The sequence below is a fragment of the Micropterus dolomieu genome, linkage group LG20, assembly GCF_021292245.1.
Source record: "Micropterus dolomieu isolate WLL.071019.BEF.003 ecotype Adirondacks linkage group LG20, ASM2129224v1, whole genome shotgun sequence".
Lineage (NCBI taxonomy): Eukaryota > Metazoa > Chordata > Actinopteri > Centrarchiformes > Centrarchidae > Micropterus > Micropterus dolomieu.
Genome location: NC_060169.1, coordinates 32,291,596 through 32,307,526, shown reverse-complemented (window position 1 = coordinate 32,307,526; position 15,931 = coordinate 32,291,596). Strand labels below are relative to the sequence as shown.

The window sequence follows — 15,931 nt, the reverse complement described above, 5'->3', positions numbered from 1 at the left end:
GGCTGTTTCTACTCCTCTCCTCTCCCATCCATCACCCCCTCTATCTTTTCATTTCACTCTCCCGCTCCTCTTCTTCTTAGTCACACCTCTCTTCCTCTGTCTTTCTTTCAGCCCACTAATCTGCTCCTCTGTGGCTCTCGCATCTCTCTCTGTTTCTTTTTTTGACCTCATTTCTATTCCTCTCTCACCCGAGTGTCACAACATAAAGGGCCAAGTCTCTCTTGCCGTTGTACATGTTTGCATGTGTTATCGGCTCGCAATTAGCTGAGGACGGCTCGACGGATCTCTTCATTTGCTGTGATCGTTTCTTTAGGAAGAGATAATATGACCCCTGTGTGTCCACCCGCACAGCACAACACGAAGCCGTCACACTCGTTTACGCTCCATCAGATTCAAGCCAGCTAGGTCAGACATTTGGCGTGTCACCTAATGAAAACAAAACTGCTCAAGGTCACTGTGGTTACACCATGCCTGTCTGTCCTTCTCCCCACTCTCTCTCTCGTCTTTCTGTATTTCTCTTTCACCGTCGTCTTTCGCCCTTCACTGATAGACAGCTGATGTGGAAAAATACTTGTCAAAAGCTGTCACTTTTTGTTTGTTTTTTAATTTGTGTTTGCATGTGTTTTTTTGCAGCCTTTTGGTGTTAACCAGCCAGGTCCCTACGTCATGTATACCACAGTTGACTCCAACGGCTACCTGAAAAATGCCTCTGGTAAGTACTTTTTTATTTCTTTCCCACATCAGACAGAGAATAGCCAAAGAGGCATTTATTTTTCTGAAAACGTTGTTGCCTGAGCTTTTATACATCCACGTCAGGTTTATTAATAACTAAACCTCCTAACAATGACAGCTGTCTTTAGTCTAGCTGAACACCACAGAGTTTGTGTTGGATGATTTTAAAACAACAGAGAATGAGAAGAGGGACGTATTGATTTTATTTTCTTGCTTTTCTTCTTTTTTTTTTTGCCTCAAAGACAAAGGCTGAAGCAGAAAGGGCAGCTAAAGAAAAGGCAAAAAGAAGGTCCTTTCAAAGACTGTGGTAACTGAAGGGAGAATGAATCTGCTTAATAAGGCTGTAATGCTCACTCCAGATGCTTCTGGAGTGTGTGCCTGGTTCACATTTATTCTGTCTACATTTGAAAGTAATTATAGTTTGTTAGGTGCTGAATAACTTTTTTTTTTTCTATACCTCTGCTGTAACATATCTAGATGTTAAACTGTTACAGGAATATTAGTATTCAACTATTGCTTGTCAGGATTGAGTTTTAAAAGATGAATCCAAGTTAACCAGCACAATCAATCAAATATTCAGCCTGGAGTTATTGCAGTGCCACTGTCTATGGGATACAGTTTTCTCATAGTTTCACAGAAAAATACTGTGAAAGCTTGCAAAACACTGGAGGCCCTTTTTCCTCTGAAGTTTATTCCACAGTAAAGCAACACTCAACAAGCTTTAGCTTCCTCATTTTTCTCCTCATTTAAGTCTGAGGTAAAGATCTTTCGTTCCGTCCTTCATTACTTTTTTAAAAGCTATATAAGCTACTTTGTTTTGCAGCAGTGAATTATCTGCTGTCCTCTTTATATTTGTCACTTTTTTGACATAAAGTTTATAAGGGATGATGATGATGATGATGATGATAATAATGATTATGTATGGAACTAGTTAGAACCGGATGATCAAGATCACTGGAAGTAATAAGGCTCTTGTGAGACTCACCTATTTGACACTTTTGACATGCTGTCACGCCATACATCAATTTTCTCACGCAGTGATAAAAACAAATGTATAACTGATGACCTTGAATCGCTGCGTGAATCATTTCTGCCCCGCTGATGCGACACCGGCGTACACCATGATCGTAATAAAGTGGACCTACCTCGCGCTGTGAGTCCAGACAGTTGTAACGAGTGGTAATATAGCTGGTAGAGTTTTGCAATATAAACATGTAAAAACTGAGGTGCAACCTTGCTCTGTTTGAGACTGTCAGCTGTACTTTATCGGAGCTGCCGAAGTTAACCTGTGTGGATTTGTGGTGAGATTTCTGCCTGATCAATAGTGTTTTTACTTAGTTTCTTTTATCACCTCTGTGCTCTACCAACTGAGCTAACTGCGCCCCAAAATTAAGTGTTTAATTCTCAAAATTTTCATATAATTCAGCATTGAAAATTTCTTAAACAGTGTTAAAATCTTGTTCCGTCTCGTTCTCGTGAACACAATATCGTGTCTCATCTCATCTCGTGAGCTAATTGTTTCGTTACACTCCTATCATTGTCTGAGTTTTTGAATTTTCAGTCTCAAAAAGCTCCACTTCATGTATTTCTCAAAGGGCTGCTCCTGTTAGTTGTTGTTGTTAAACAGTCCTGTCAACATCTGGCTGTGTTGTGTACTTTTAGGAATACACAAGGTACCACATTGTAGGTAGGAGGTTTTGGTCACAGTTCACCGTCTCACATACTCTTAATTATGCTCAATATTAATGTCAGTCCAGTTTTTATTGATTGTTATGTCGTAATGTGTAGGATCACCATGTCTCCATAGGATGAGAAATTTCTGAAATCCTAGGGGCTGATGAACACTACCTTTCTATGGAAGACTAGAAAGATACATAGGTAGAGAGAGGCAGACCATAGAAAGATAAGATGAGACATTGAGGACGGCAGTGCTGTGCTGTATTAGCTGCAGTTAACCTAGTTGATGTTACATTGTGGGAAGGACACAGAGCTAGATGAGAACAAGATGCGCTGACAGCCTGGGGTCAGGGATATATATAGTCTGTGTGTGCGTGTGTGTGTTCCTGTGTGCAGAATAATCCCACTTTGTCAGATTTCATTGTTTCATATATCTGTTGGCACACTTGGAGTATATACATATTTAAAGAATGAGTAGACAGATCACAGGCTAACATCATTATTATTTCACGACCATTAGACAGATATAAGCTCCTGGCTACGCAACAGTGCTTTTCCAATGGCTGCAGAATATTCACTTGGGTGCTCTGTGTCCAAGCCCAAAACACTAAGTGGACAAATATTTACACCACCTGTGCTGTATTTACTTGTCTTAAACCATAACAAAACTCAGTTCTAGTCCCTCTCACTCCACTGGTTTAAAATATGCAGTGAAATGGGCATAGAGAGAAACAGTAGAGAGTGGGGGAGATTGGATGAAGGGGGAGGGCTATCACCACCTGCCCACACTGCACTGAGATAATGGAGAGTGATATAGAATCCCACTGAATGTGGAGGCGGTGACACTTTATAATTCATACTAAATTGAGACACTGAAAAAGATCCAGTAAAGGCAGTTAAGAAAGGCAGTTATTTATGTAGGGAATTAGTTTACACATGTAAACATTTACTTTACTGCTTCTGATCATTTTAAAGGCTTTGCAGTCTTAAATGGCCAAAAGTAGGTGGATCTACCACTCTTGTGGGAAGGCTTTTAACAAACTGTTTGAACCTGGCTTCAGAGATTTGCTCCCATTGAGTCACAAGAGCATTAGTGAGGTAGACCGGCTGACGGTCTGCGTTCCAAATCATCCCAAAGGTGTTGACAAAACCTTTTCCTAATCAGCTTTACAGAGCTTTATAGTGATTCCGGAGTTAATAGGGACTAAGGTCAAAGCTAAAAGAGAGTAACTATTGGCCTTAAAGAGGCCAATATTATAAAGAGGCCAGAAACACAACTCCAAATTAATGATAATGTTCCTCTGTAATTGCTGGATGCGAAAACAAGAAATTGCCCCTCAGTGTGTTGTCACAGCTGGAAAACGAATGAGCACTTATTTAGCTTGTCCAATTCAGCATCTGAGTCAGTTTTGTATTCTGCTAGATATGATCAATACATACGGTATGTGACATGAGGGGTGATGGGGCAACAATGCATACAGGCAATCAGTACAGCTGACTATAATTAATGCTAATTTAATGTTAATAAACCCCAAACAGACCGTTTCATTAACAGTGGATGTGGAAATCTGGAAACCAAATTATTATCAATTGGCAAAACCAATTTTTCTCACAAAAATAGGAAAATCCCTCCCAAGCATTCTGAGAGGTGAAATGAAGTGGGATGATGCATACTAGCAGAGACGTTTTGTAGAGGAGACACGCCACTTTAACTATCCTAAATACAACTCTATAGAGAGAGTCTGTAATGCCAAAGATGGCGGATATTCCGCCTCTCCCACCAGAAAGCCAACCGCCGAGATGGGAAACATATTTAAGCCAATCGTGTGGTTCCACTGACAGAATGGTCTACTACGCATGTGTCACTACTACTGCACATGCGTAGTAGAAGTAAAACCGGTGGGGAAAAACACTTTTTAAACCTTATTTTGGGGAGAAGTCATCAAACCGTCTATGAGATTTTACTGCTGATTCTATACATGCAGTTTTTATGTCCCAGTGACCAGTGAAAGGGCAGTTATGGCTATCTCCCCATTCATTTAGATAGGTTTGATTTGATTGTTAGTCCAAAATAACTGCCCGGAGGCGTTACCAAGATGGCTGCCGAGTGGGTGGACTTTGATACTAGTTGGGTTGAAGTCATTTAACTGCAAATCCCCTTTTTTGATTGTCCTCAGGGAACTTTGTAACAGGTCATCTATGTTTCTTGCAACTCAAAAATTCCACACACACAAAAAAGATTTAAATAAAGTTATACTATTTTTCTCCTCGATCCAGTCATTCATGTGAAGAGTCTTGACATTTTGTCCACTCCACCAGTACATCTCTTTCTGTCTCTGGATCCCAAGACAGAGCCTTTATATTCCTGGTTTGGTATGTCCAGTAAGCAGAATCCCATTAATTTAACATTAGAATATCTTGGTGTATTACAGTCTGCCCATCTGAACTTTGGCGTATTTTTCCAATGTGTGTTTGACAGGAGTGCAGAGAGAGAGGAAGAGAGCGAGAGTAGCCAAAGGCTTTGCCCACACAACTCCCCAGACCCCTCATTTAACAGCAGCAAAGTGCTGCCAGGGAGCAGGCTGCTTTTGTGTGTGTGTGAGAGAGAGTGTGTGGTGATTTAAAGTGTATTTATTCTGTAGCTTGTAGCTCGGGGAACAGCCAGCCAGGCTGCCAGAGATGAGCAATGATGGGGCGCACACAAACTCACACTCACACACACACACACACAGACACGATGTCTGGGCCTCTCCACTGGGGCCCAACGATCTTCACTTACCCTTCACCCTCCTGAAAGGGAGAGGGAGCGGAGAGGAAAGAAGAGATTATAATATGCTGAGAGACGGAGACGGAGGCCGAGAAGGCACAGTATATCACCGGAGTTCCTGTAGAAAAAGAGGAAGAAGGGGGAGCGATTGAACGAGGTATGATGGAAATAACAGTGTGTAACTAGAAGCGAGAGAGAGAGATAAATGGGGAAAGAATACAAGGCAAGTTGGTCAGAGGAGTTCAGGAGCTGGTAGGATGAAGAGAGGAGCAGAGGTAGAGTAATCTTAGTCTGGTAAGATATCTGAGAGAGACACCGCTGACACTTAAAAGTACCTTCTGTATATATATACACACACTCAGGCATATTACAGTGATAATGTCACCCTTTTATCTGACAAGTAAAGGTCAACTGCAGCACTCACAAGGTAACTCTTTTCTGTGTGTGTGGGTGTGTAGGACATTCATACAGTGTGTTAATGTATTTTCCTAAGCTTGTACGTATTCTTCAGTCCGTGTGTACTGTGTGTCCATATGTGTTCTGCATGTGCATGCATGCACACGCTGACATCTGTGTCTGTATGACCTTGTGTGTGTGTGGACGTACCAGACAGTGGTGTGCCATGCCCCTTACTAAGCAGGTTGGATGGATGAGCATAGGCTGTGATTCTGACAACACCACACCTCATTATCAACAAACTCCTGCTGAGACAGGAAGAGCGTGAGACAGGTGGGGTGGTGGAGATGAATAGAAGAAGTTATTCATTAACAACCTTTTTATTCCTCTCTCACTTTCTCCCTCACTATGGACACTCTCAGAGGCACTGAGAAGGATAAACACTGCACTGTGTTTCCCTCTGGGTTCCAGACACACCCAAGACCATTTATCTTTAGACAGCAGCATAAACGACGAGAGGCCACTGATTTTGACTGTCTTGCATTTTTTTATACTGTAGGAAGACATCAAAAGATAATGAGTCTGAATATTTATAATTATTTATGTTTAAACCAAAAGGATTTTTAATGAAGTTATCCAATTTCCAGTCGATTCACCTAGTTCATGTGAAGAGTCTTGACATTTTGTCCACTCCACCAGTACATTTCGTTCTGTGTCTGGATCCCGAGACTCTTTAAAGCGGTAGTTTTGACATGGCTTTAACTAATGTTTTGAACAGTGTAATTTGGGAATGTTTTTTTTTAGCTCAACAAGAAATCATCCAGATGTCAACAATTTCATTTTACATTTCCAAAACAGATTTCATTCTTCTGTGAATCTCTAGACAAATTGCATTGGGGCCTGTGTGTCTGTGGTTATGAGTGGCATCAGCTGTTTGGACCCCAACCAACTGGTGTCGCCAGTTATACCTGAAGACAAACAAATGTATTTTGTTTGTGTTCTAAATTACTGGCTTATGGTGGATCACAACAGTAATCAGCAGTATGCACAGCTTGTCCTTGTTGTGGAAGACGATTATTTCATGAACAGCTTTTCGTAGTATTGAAAGCCTCTCATAGATGTGTCAGTTGTTGTACGGTAAGATAAATCAGAATTTCCTTAAAGGAGCTTATCAGTCTTTTTGTGAAATGAAGTGTACAACTTTGAGTTTTGTTAATTCAGTCCATCATTTATCCCATAAGTAACTTCCATAATAATTTGGATGGATATCCAGCTCTTGTTCATGCCAACAGCCGCGCCATTGCTTCTTTGAACCCAACACATTTGGCTGTTAGTGCCACCAAGCTGCAAATTGAAACAGAATGCAAAGCGACACCAACAGTCATAAAGAAAGAATGGCAACTACTCCGGAGTAGTTAACTGTGTCCAGATGGGACGAGTGTGTCAATGGTGGCAGAGATTATTATGCATAAAGAGGGAACAGAGGGGAAAGGAAGAGAGGGAGGACATTTTAGAGTGAAGTGACAGGAAGAGAGAGGTCAGAGGGAGAAAAAAGTGAGGGCTCATAGGGAGGAGAATCATAACAGGCCCAGATCAATGTGGAGCTCTCTGCAGACTGTCCAATTAGGCTAATGAGTTCAGGGGATTAGCAACGGCTCGCTCAGACACACACGAACACACACACACTGTACATGCACTACCTTTAAAACACACATTCATCTGAAGCATCTCATCCACAAACATACTTATCATATCTTCACCTTTTAGACATTTAGAAGATCCAAACCAACTTGCTGAATTCAAGTTGTGTGTAAGTCGTGTGCTCAGTTGTGTTAACCTATATATTCACTTGAATCCATTCACGTTGCTTTTTGCTACATCATGCTGATGCCTCAAGCAGAGTCGTAAAAGCAAGCCTATTGCACTTGATGTCATACTGATCTATGGCAACAGACGGTATACCCCTGCTCTCAGAGACCTCATCAGGTCAGTGAGTGTTGCCCTATTCTCAAACCATTTTATTGCACAGCATTTGGAAGATAGGCTTGGAGCACACAGGGAGAATTCACAATATTGGAGTAAGGTAGGAGAGTAGGTGGATGAGAGAAATAAAAAAAAAGGGGAGAAAATGAGAGGGTGCAGAGGAGAGAGCTGAAAGCATAGAGTACAGTTACATAGAGAAAATGAGAGGAGTGAAAATTAGGGTGGAACAAAAGAGAAAGATAGGTGATGGGAAGAGAAGAGCAGAAGTGGAGAGGAAGAAATACTGGGAGTGGAAGGGAAAAAAATGAGTGCAGAGATAAGCCTCCATGCAGACATGGAAAATGACTATTGATCAGGCTTAGCATGCTTTTTCTCTTCACTGTTTCTTGCTCCTTCACCTTCTTTCTCCTCTTCCCTCATATTTTTTCTCCTCCGCATCCATCCTCCAGCACTCCTCTTTCATCTGCCTCTTTTCTGTTTCTCTGCTCACCCTGTTATCTCTCTCCTCTGCAGCCAATTTCTAGATACTATAAATTGTCAAGAGACATTTATTTGTCACCGGTGCCTGCATAGCTGTTGATCTGTCAGTCTCCAAACATCCTAGGGTTTAACCGTATGCTTGTATGTGTCTTAATGTAACTAAGCACAGAGAGTAAAACTACATCGCACACAAATAACTATAGGTCTTCAGGTAAGAAGAAGCTGTCTCTGTATTCTCAGTGCTCACATGGGTACCGCGATATATGACAGCTACAGTAGCTTGGAAAATAGAGATGTGAAGCAGTGATGAGTTTATCAGACCAGAAATGAGACAAGAATTAGGTTGGAAAAACAAAATAACTAGCAACTACTGCCAACTCTAGCTGCCCCCCACTCCAACAGCAGCTAAGCAGCAGTTAACAGTTACTTTAACAACATGTAAAGCTATCTGTCCATCAGGAAACTCTGTAAATCACAGAGTCTAGGCAGAGCAGCTAAAGGACATCAGAGGGAACAGCAGAAAATATTTTCTCCATGAGATATGATCCAGACCAGAGTCCTGGTTGAATCCGCTGTAAATCACCTCAGTACGAGAGTGGTGTAAAAGTGAATTGCACTCAGAAACTGTAGGGGATCCAAGTTAGAAAAAAATACAAATTCTTACATAATGCTGCTTTAAGTACAGCCTCACAGAGCCGCAAGCATGTTTGTAGACTTTTAGTCAAAACATCTTTCATGGTGAGCTCAACTTCATGAAGTCACTTTTTCACCACATCATTTTGTTTGAAGTTTGAAGTAAATGAGTTTAACTGTAAATACGGAAATATTTTCAAATACACCCAACATTCGCTGGGGAAATGTTCTTTGTTTCTTCTCCTCCTGCCAGTCTCGCAGTAACCAGGTGTCATTACAAATGACACTGCATTGCGTTGAATCTCACTCAGTTTTCTCCAAAGTAGAAAATGCAGAAACACTAGGTCATGCTCTTATATGAGCAAGTGTGCAGCTCATTATGCTGTAAAAAAAAAACTTAAAGTTTACAGTATGAAATAATTTATTTAACTTCCAAGTTTCTAAACTTGCACATTTGGAATATTTAATTTAGTTTTTATTTTATCTGACTTGTATATCTTTTTTTCTTTGGATTTTCATTATCTTCTATTGCTTTGTGGTTTCAGTTGTTGCTGGCGTTTTATCTCTGAAACACTGTAGTCTGTAGTGAACCTGGTATTTCTATTTTGTTTTATTAAGGGCAAGCTAGGGTGATGATAGCTGTCTTTAGGTTCTCTCGCTCACACACACACAGACAGTGTCATTTCGGCCGTCATCTGGGCGCAGGTGTCAACATGCTGCAGTGCTATCATGTTTGAGAGGCAGTGTAAAGCTGGGTGGTGATAAGGACAGAACAACTATAAAGCCCCGAGGGTCCTTCGGGATTTCACCGCGCACATATGCACACTCTCACATACAGGACAGATAGAGTATACACACATTTTTCCAGATCCATTGTATGAGCACTGAGGGGGGCTCTCCAGGCAAGGCAGGCTGTGTGCATGTGTGTGTGTGCGTGTGCACTTCTATCCCTCATGGCTCCACCCTCCATCTCTGCAATTTGCTCCTTTTATCGCCATCAGGGGAGCAAATGGTTTCTATAGCGACAGGCACTAGGAATTTCTTTTAAAACACAATTTTCTTTCTGTTTTGAAGCCCTGGGGAGTGAGTGAGTGTGTGAGAGAGAGAACGAGTGTCTGCACTGCAAGCCAATTATGTTTATGATCATATTTCCTTCCTTGATGAATTTGTGGGATCATGTGAAGATTTGCAGATAGTCTGTTGTCACTTTTAACGCTTGTATTTTACATAATGTTTTATCTTAAGATTCCTCATTTACTTTCATTTGTTGTATTTTTTATTGTCTCAAAATGCATATTTCCTTCTGTATCCACACACACACTTGACTCTGTGTCAGAGTGACACTAGTCGTCACATTGTCACTCTGCATGCCTGCCCAGGGGCGGTAAAACCTCCAGACAGGACGAGGTTTTTCATTAGATATGTGTCAGAAGACCTTGGCTGATGGACACACACACATACGCACACATTAACATGTTGTAGCTCCCTCAGAGGCATCCATGTCCTCTCTGTCCCTGTCTGTCTTTTTTCTCTCTGTTTCCCACTTTTTGTCGCCCACAAGGTAGTAAAGTTTTTCCTCGCTATCTAACATTCTACTGAGAGGAATAAATTAAGCAACGATGATCCGAGGATAATTCAAATTTTCACCAAGCACGTAGAACACTTGCACTACAAAACACTATAGGTAAAATGGAATTAACATATCCTAAATCCATATTCCACACTGCTATGTCTAAAATAATTGAATGTGCATATGCTGTGCATCAATGTATGGGAAACACTGGTCTTAAAGTCATAAATTTACAAAACACAGCATTTTAAGGTCAGAATTATATTTTAGAAGGCTAGACGCTAGAAATGTTTTTACCCTATGATTCATTGTTAATCAAATAACCACTCTCACCTATTTTAGCTCTCTCAGTTTAAACTAGAGTCTGTATAGTTTGTTTTCACTGGCATTAAAACAGCAATTACGAGTATTTGTATTTGCATGCACCTCGCGGGTCTATTTCAAGTACTATTTAAAAACTATGTATATTCTTTGTGTGGATAATCAATGGTGATAAATGATCCGAACGTCTTGCGAGGTGCGGACAACTCTGCACAACAACGGAGAAGTTAAGGCTCCGTCTCTACAACAAGTTCATCTGCCACTACACACTCACACACACAATGCATACTGATGCCCCGTTCCTTAAGGGTTAGGGTTACAATTCAGGATTTTATTCACACACTTTAAAAATTTATTAAAAGCTTTTTTTCTTTTCTCATTTTTTTTATTTACAGCATTATATGTTGAAATGTGTATTGTAATAGGCAGTATATTAACCTATTGGGAGAAAACTGGTAGTTCTATGTAAAATCAGATGTTGAGCACCCCCACATCGCCAAAATGGCATGACCCTCGTTTCGCTGCGATGCTTTGACTGTGATATTGGCAGTCGAATCAGGCTCCACCCATTGAAGCATCCAATCTTCAACTATTGGGGGTCAGCCCTAATAGAAATAAATTAAATGCTCAGATGGGGAAGAGTAGCTTCTTCCCGTCATTCTGTGTATTTTGTTTTTCTTTCTTCCCTGTCTCCTAGTCGGGCTATAACCTCATGCACTCTCCTCGTTTACACCTCGCTCTACGTGAGAGGAGTAATCAGAACTCCTAGCCCGTAGCCATCCCACTACATGCCCACTGGACCTGATTCCTACCAATCTCCTACCGTGTGTGATAAATACTTCTCCGGGTTCGGGAACCTTCCCAGCTGCTTTCGAAAGTGCTCGTGTTACACCTCTACTCGAAAAGCCCTCCTCTTATGGAATGACCTAGATCCATATCAGTCCGGTTTAAAGAGTGGCCACTCAACTGAAACGGCTCTGTTTTCGGTGACAGAAGCCCTAAGGTCAGCTAAAGCTGCAGCCCAGTCCTCAAATCTTATCCCACTTTACCTACCAGCTGCCTTTGACACAGTCAATCACATGATCCTGCTTTCCACACTCTCTTTAATGTGCAACTCAGGCAAAGCACTCCTACCTCTCTGGGTGTTTCTACAGTGTGTCGTGGCAATTGTCCTGCTCTCACTGACTCTCCACAGGGGTGCCCCAAGTCCTGGTGCTAAGGCCCCATCTCTTCTCAGTTCACACTACCTCACTTGGGTCAATCATTCGCTCGCACGGCTTCTCTTACTACTGCTATATCGACGATCCAAAACTCTACCTATCCTTCCCGCCAGACGACCGCACCGTCTTGGCCCGGATCACAGACTTCCTCTCGCACATATCTGCATGGATGAAAGCGTGCCACCTTCAACTAAACCTCTCTAAGACAGAACTCATGGTCATTCCAGCCAAGCAATCTATCCACCATAACATCACACTACAAATTTACTCCTCAACCATCACTCCGGCCAGGGTGGTAAGAAACTTGGGTGTCATGATTGATGACCAATTTTTCAGACCATATTGCTGCTGTCTCTTGGGCGTGCCAATTAGCTCTATACAACATAAGAAAAATCAGCTCCTACCTCACTCAGTACGCCACCCAGCTTATGGGTATAAGCCATGGTTATCTCTCGCCTGGACTATTGCAGTGCTCTGCTAGTGGGTCTTCCAGCTTGTGCGGTGAAACCCCTCCAAACGGTTCCGAATGCAGCAGCACGTCTGGTTTTTGATCAGCCTCCACTGGCTACCCGTGACCTCCCGAATCAAATTGAAGTCACTAATGCTTGTAGGGCTGTGCGATATGACAATATCTATCATTTGAAGATAGAAAAATGTCTGTCGTTTACAATTATGCTCCATCTTTTATTATGTTGTGTCGAAATTTCCACACTTTGCCATATTTCCACAAGGGAACGGCGCTTTGCACTGTGGTGAAGTTAGTTTTCAGTTGGATTTTGGACCAAACGTAAAACTAATATCCAACTTGAAATTAACTTCTCCTGGTCCGTTCTTCCACACACGCTGTTGTTGCAGAGAAGAAATCTGCATTCAGAATTAACAAACTGGGTAATACTGAACAGGAGGAATCAGACCATGCAAGCAAAAAGGAGGAGCTCATGCCAAAGAGAGAAGTCTGTTGAGCCACACAACACTATTCCAGCAGTTCCAGACGTGTGTGTCAGGTAACATTTAATGACTTGCCCAAGGACATTCAGTTTACTTTCTAGTTCATGCTGTTGTGATGTTAGCTATAGCAGCAGGAGTGCTGTGCATATCGCAGTCTGGAGCTGCTGTGCTGCTCTGGGACCATCTCATCCTCAAATGTTAGCTTTGCTTCAACAGTAAAGCCTGGAATATACTCGGGAGCGGACACGGACAGCTGCAGACCCCACCGACACGTACCCCACCTGGTAACGCTAGTCGCCGCGCGGACACAAAAAACAGGAGGCCCGCGGACGTCCACATAGACCCTACGCGTACCCGCTCTGATGACAATTTTTTCGTCACGCGGACTCTCGCATACTCACAGACGCGGAAAGTATAATCCTTGCTTAAGTTAGCCACAGTTTGCTAACCTACCAACCTCTACTGTCATGGTATTGGATTTCTTCTGAATTGCATAAGTATAACTGTTGGAAATTACAACAGTAACTCATGAAATTTCTTTTAATTTACAAAAAAACTAAAATCTATTCGTATTGTTATTGGGATATGAAATATCGGGATATGAGTTTTTAGTCAAATGGCACAGCCCTAAATGCTTGAATACAGAGTAACTACTGACCGCACCCATCTACCTAAACTACTACTTTCCATCTAGGCCACTATGCTCCTCCAACAAACGTCGCCTGGCTCTGCCATCACTACACACAGAGCAATCTCAGTCCTGGCTGTTCTCATCTGTGACACCACGATGGTGGAACGAGCTACCACACGCCATCAGAGCAGGGGCGTCCCTCTCTAACTTCAAGAAGCTCTTGAAAACTCATCTCTTCTGAGAACACTTCCTCTTATAACACCTCTAACCCCTAACTTTTAACATGCACTTCCTGTGCTCTTCTTCTGTCTCCTTACAGTTCTCTTGGATTGATTGCACTAGTTTGTTTACTCTTACTCTTTCCCTAGGTATTTACCCCATTGATGCCATACGTGCTATTAGCTCTTACTAGTTATCTATTATTACTTGTAGATCTCGTGCTGTGTTGATGCTTTATTGATGCTTCTATGTTGTTCCTCAAATGTAAGTCGCTTTGGATAAAAGCGTCTGCCAAATGAGTAAATGTAAATGTTTTGTAGAAATCTCATTTACTTTCAGGTGTGTGTTTGTGTCTGTGTGTTTCCTTGTTCGTATCATTGGCTGCGCTTTGGAACACTAGCTCGTTTAATGTGATGCACATTGTGTGTGTGTGTGTGTGCGTGTGTGTTTGGAACTTTCTGAAAAGGAGTACACACAGATGTACACACACACACACACACACACACACACACTAAGGCCTGCTGCTTTGAATCCGCTTTGTCTTCTAAGAGATGGATTGTAGGCTGTCAGTCATGTGTACAGGGTGGCATTCCCTGCCAAGGCCTTTACTTGCGCTGCCATAGTAAGATAGGACAAAATCACACACAGACACACACACACATACACACACAAAAGGCAGACACTCCAATACACCTCTCTGCATAATACACTTTGCCAGCCTCCCCATGTTGTGAAATGGCTTTGCTCCAGCCATGGCCACGTTTCCTAGCCAGTTTACGCACTCACGCGCGCACACTCGCACACACACCGCTTAGCAGATGCTAAGCCAGGCTCCCTGCCTGCAATGTAACCCTGCTTGATCCTCCATCAGACACACACACACACGCACACTCCATCCGTCTGAGTGGTAGAGTGCAAGCCACCTACCTCTTGCCTACTGACAGAGAGCAGCAGTCTGTCAAAAATATCAAACCAAGACTGGCTTAAAGGTCCAATCCCCTCAAAAATCCTGTTCTGTCCAGCCTGTGGACCGGGTTCAGTCGGAAGCACTGAGTGCCAGTGGATTGATTTAAAAGGGCTTCCCCTGCTGGATCCATCTCAAAGCAACAATTTGTAACACTCCTGCTCTTTCTTCTGTGGGGCAGTAAGTGCCCTGTTATTCTGTCTGGCATTTGATTGGTGGATATCAACAACAAGACATGGCATTACCATAAAAGGCCACTTCATGGTTTATAATAAAAACAGAAGTAGGTAAAAGGAATTGGGGTATTCATAGATGAGATTGCTCAGTACCAAAACTGAAAACTTAAAGCTCTCAAATGACTGTGGTACCCTTACACCCCCACCTCCCATTTTGAGACTTCATTTCCACACTTCTCGTGTGAGTGTAAAGAAAGCAGGACTGGTAAGAAAGCTTGAGTTTTGGTTGTTTCATTTTAGTTTTGTTTGAGCTTTACACTGACATGTAATACTTGTTCTTTGATGCCCTAATTTCTCTGGACATCAGCCAGTTTCAAGTCCAGTTTCTCGCTGCATCATGTTCCTTCTTGGCTTACCTGTCTTCTTGTTTCGGAATCACTGTCCACATTACTCTCCATTTCATTGTTTTTATTTTATCTGATTTTTTCTTTTTTCTTTTTTTTTTTTTTTTTTATAATCCCAGTGCCTATTGCAAACTCAGATGTTCTGGTGAGGATCCCAGAGTGATTTGGTTCAGAGTTTCTTACATTGTTTTTCTTCATGGTTTCTTTGCATGTACTGAGGGTCAAATATGCTTATTTTAGCTCTGTTTCATGTTTTACCTAAATTGTTATTGACCTTATTTAATTGTGTGATTTGTGATTGATGATGAGTAGGGTTTATATAGGATTGTTCTATGGAAAGTCCTTTAAGGCCTACTTGTGATACCGGCCTTTTATAAAAAAAAAAACTTTTTGGACTTGAATAGAGCTAGGGCTGTGGCGGTAAAGTAATTTCCACCGCGGCAATATGTTGGGGCTCAACATGATTGCTTTTTTCATTGCCATTATATAATTTTAAGAGAGATGAAGCTAGCTGATGCTTGCTAGTCAACATTGCCAAGCAAACTCTTTATTGTAGTTAAACCGTGTGTTTTTCAGACGTAGCTATATCATCACCTTCAGGGCACGTCTATCAAGTCAATTTACATACCGCAGCAGCGCACGCACGCACACACACTCACACACGCGCGCTGGTGCGGAGCAGAATGGCTTTCCACAACTAACCACTGCACTGTAGTAACGTTATACGTACCTGAATTTCCACAGAAAGCAACATGAAAAACAGCTGCAGGCTTCCGACACACTACGCTCCTTAGTTAGTGAGCTTCAAAT

The 15,931-nt window shown here is 42.0% G+C and overlaps 1 protein-coding gene across 1 annotated transcript in view; it reads left to right on the top strand.

The window, feature by feature from the left end:
• itfg1 (integrin alpha FG-GAP repeat containing 1) overlaps window positions 1-15,931 on the top strand; it is a 171,127-nt gene that overhangs the window by 127,123 nt on the left and 28,073 nt on the right. The window contains exon 14 of the mRNA XM_046032525.1: window positions 634-712. Coding sequence (XP_045888481.1) covers window positions 634-712 — 79 coding nt within the window. The remainder of the gene's footprint in view (window positions 1-633; window positions 713-15,931) is intronic.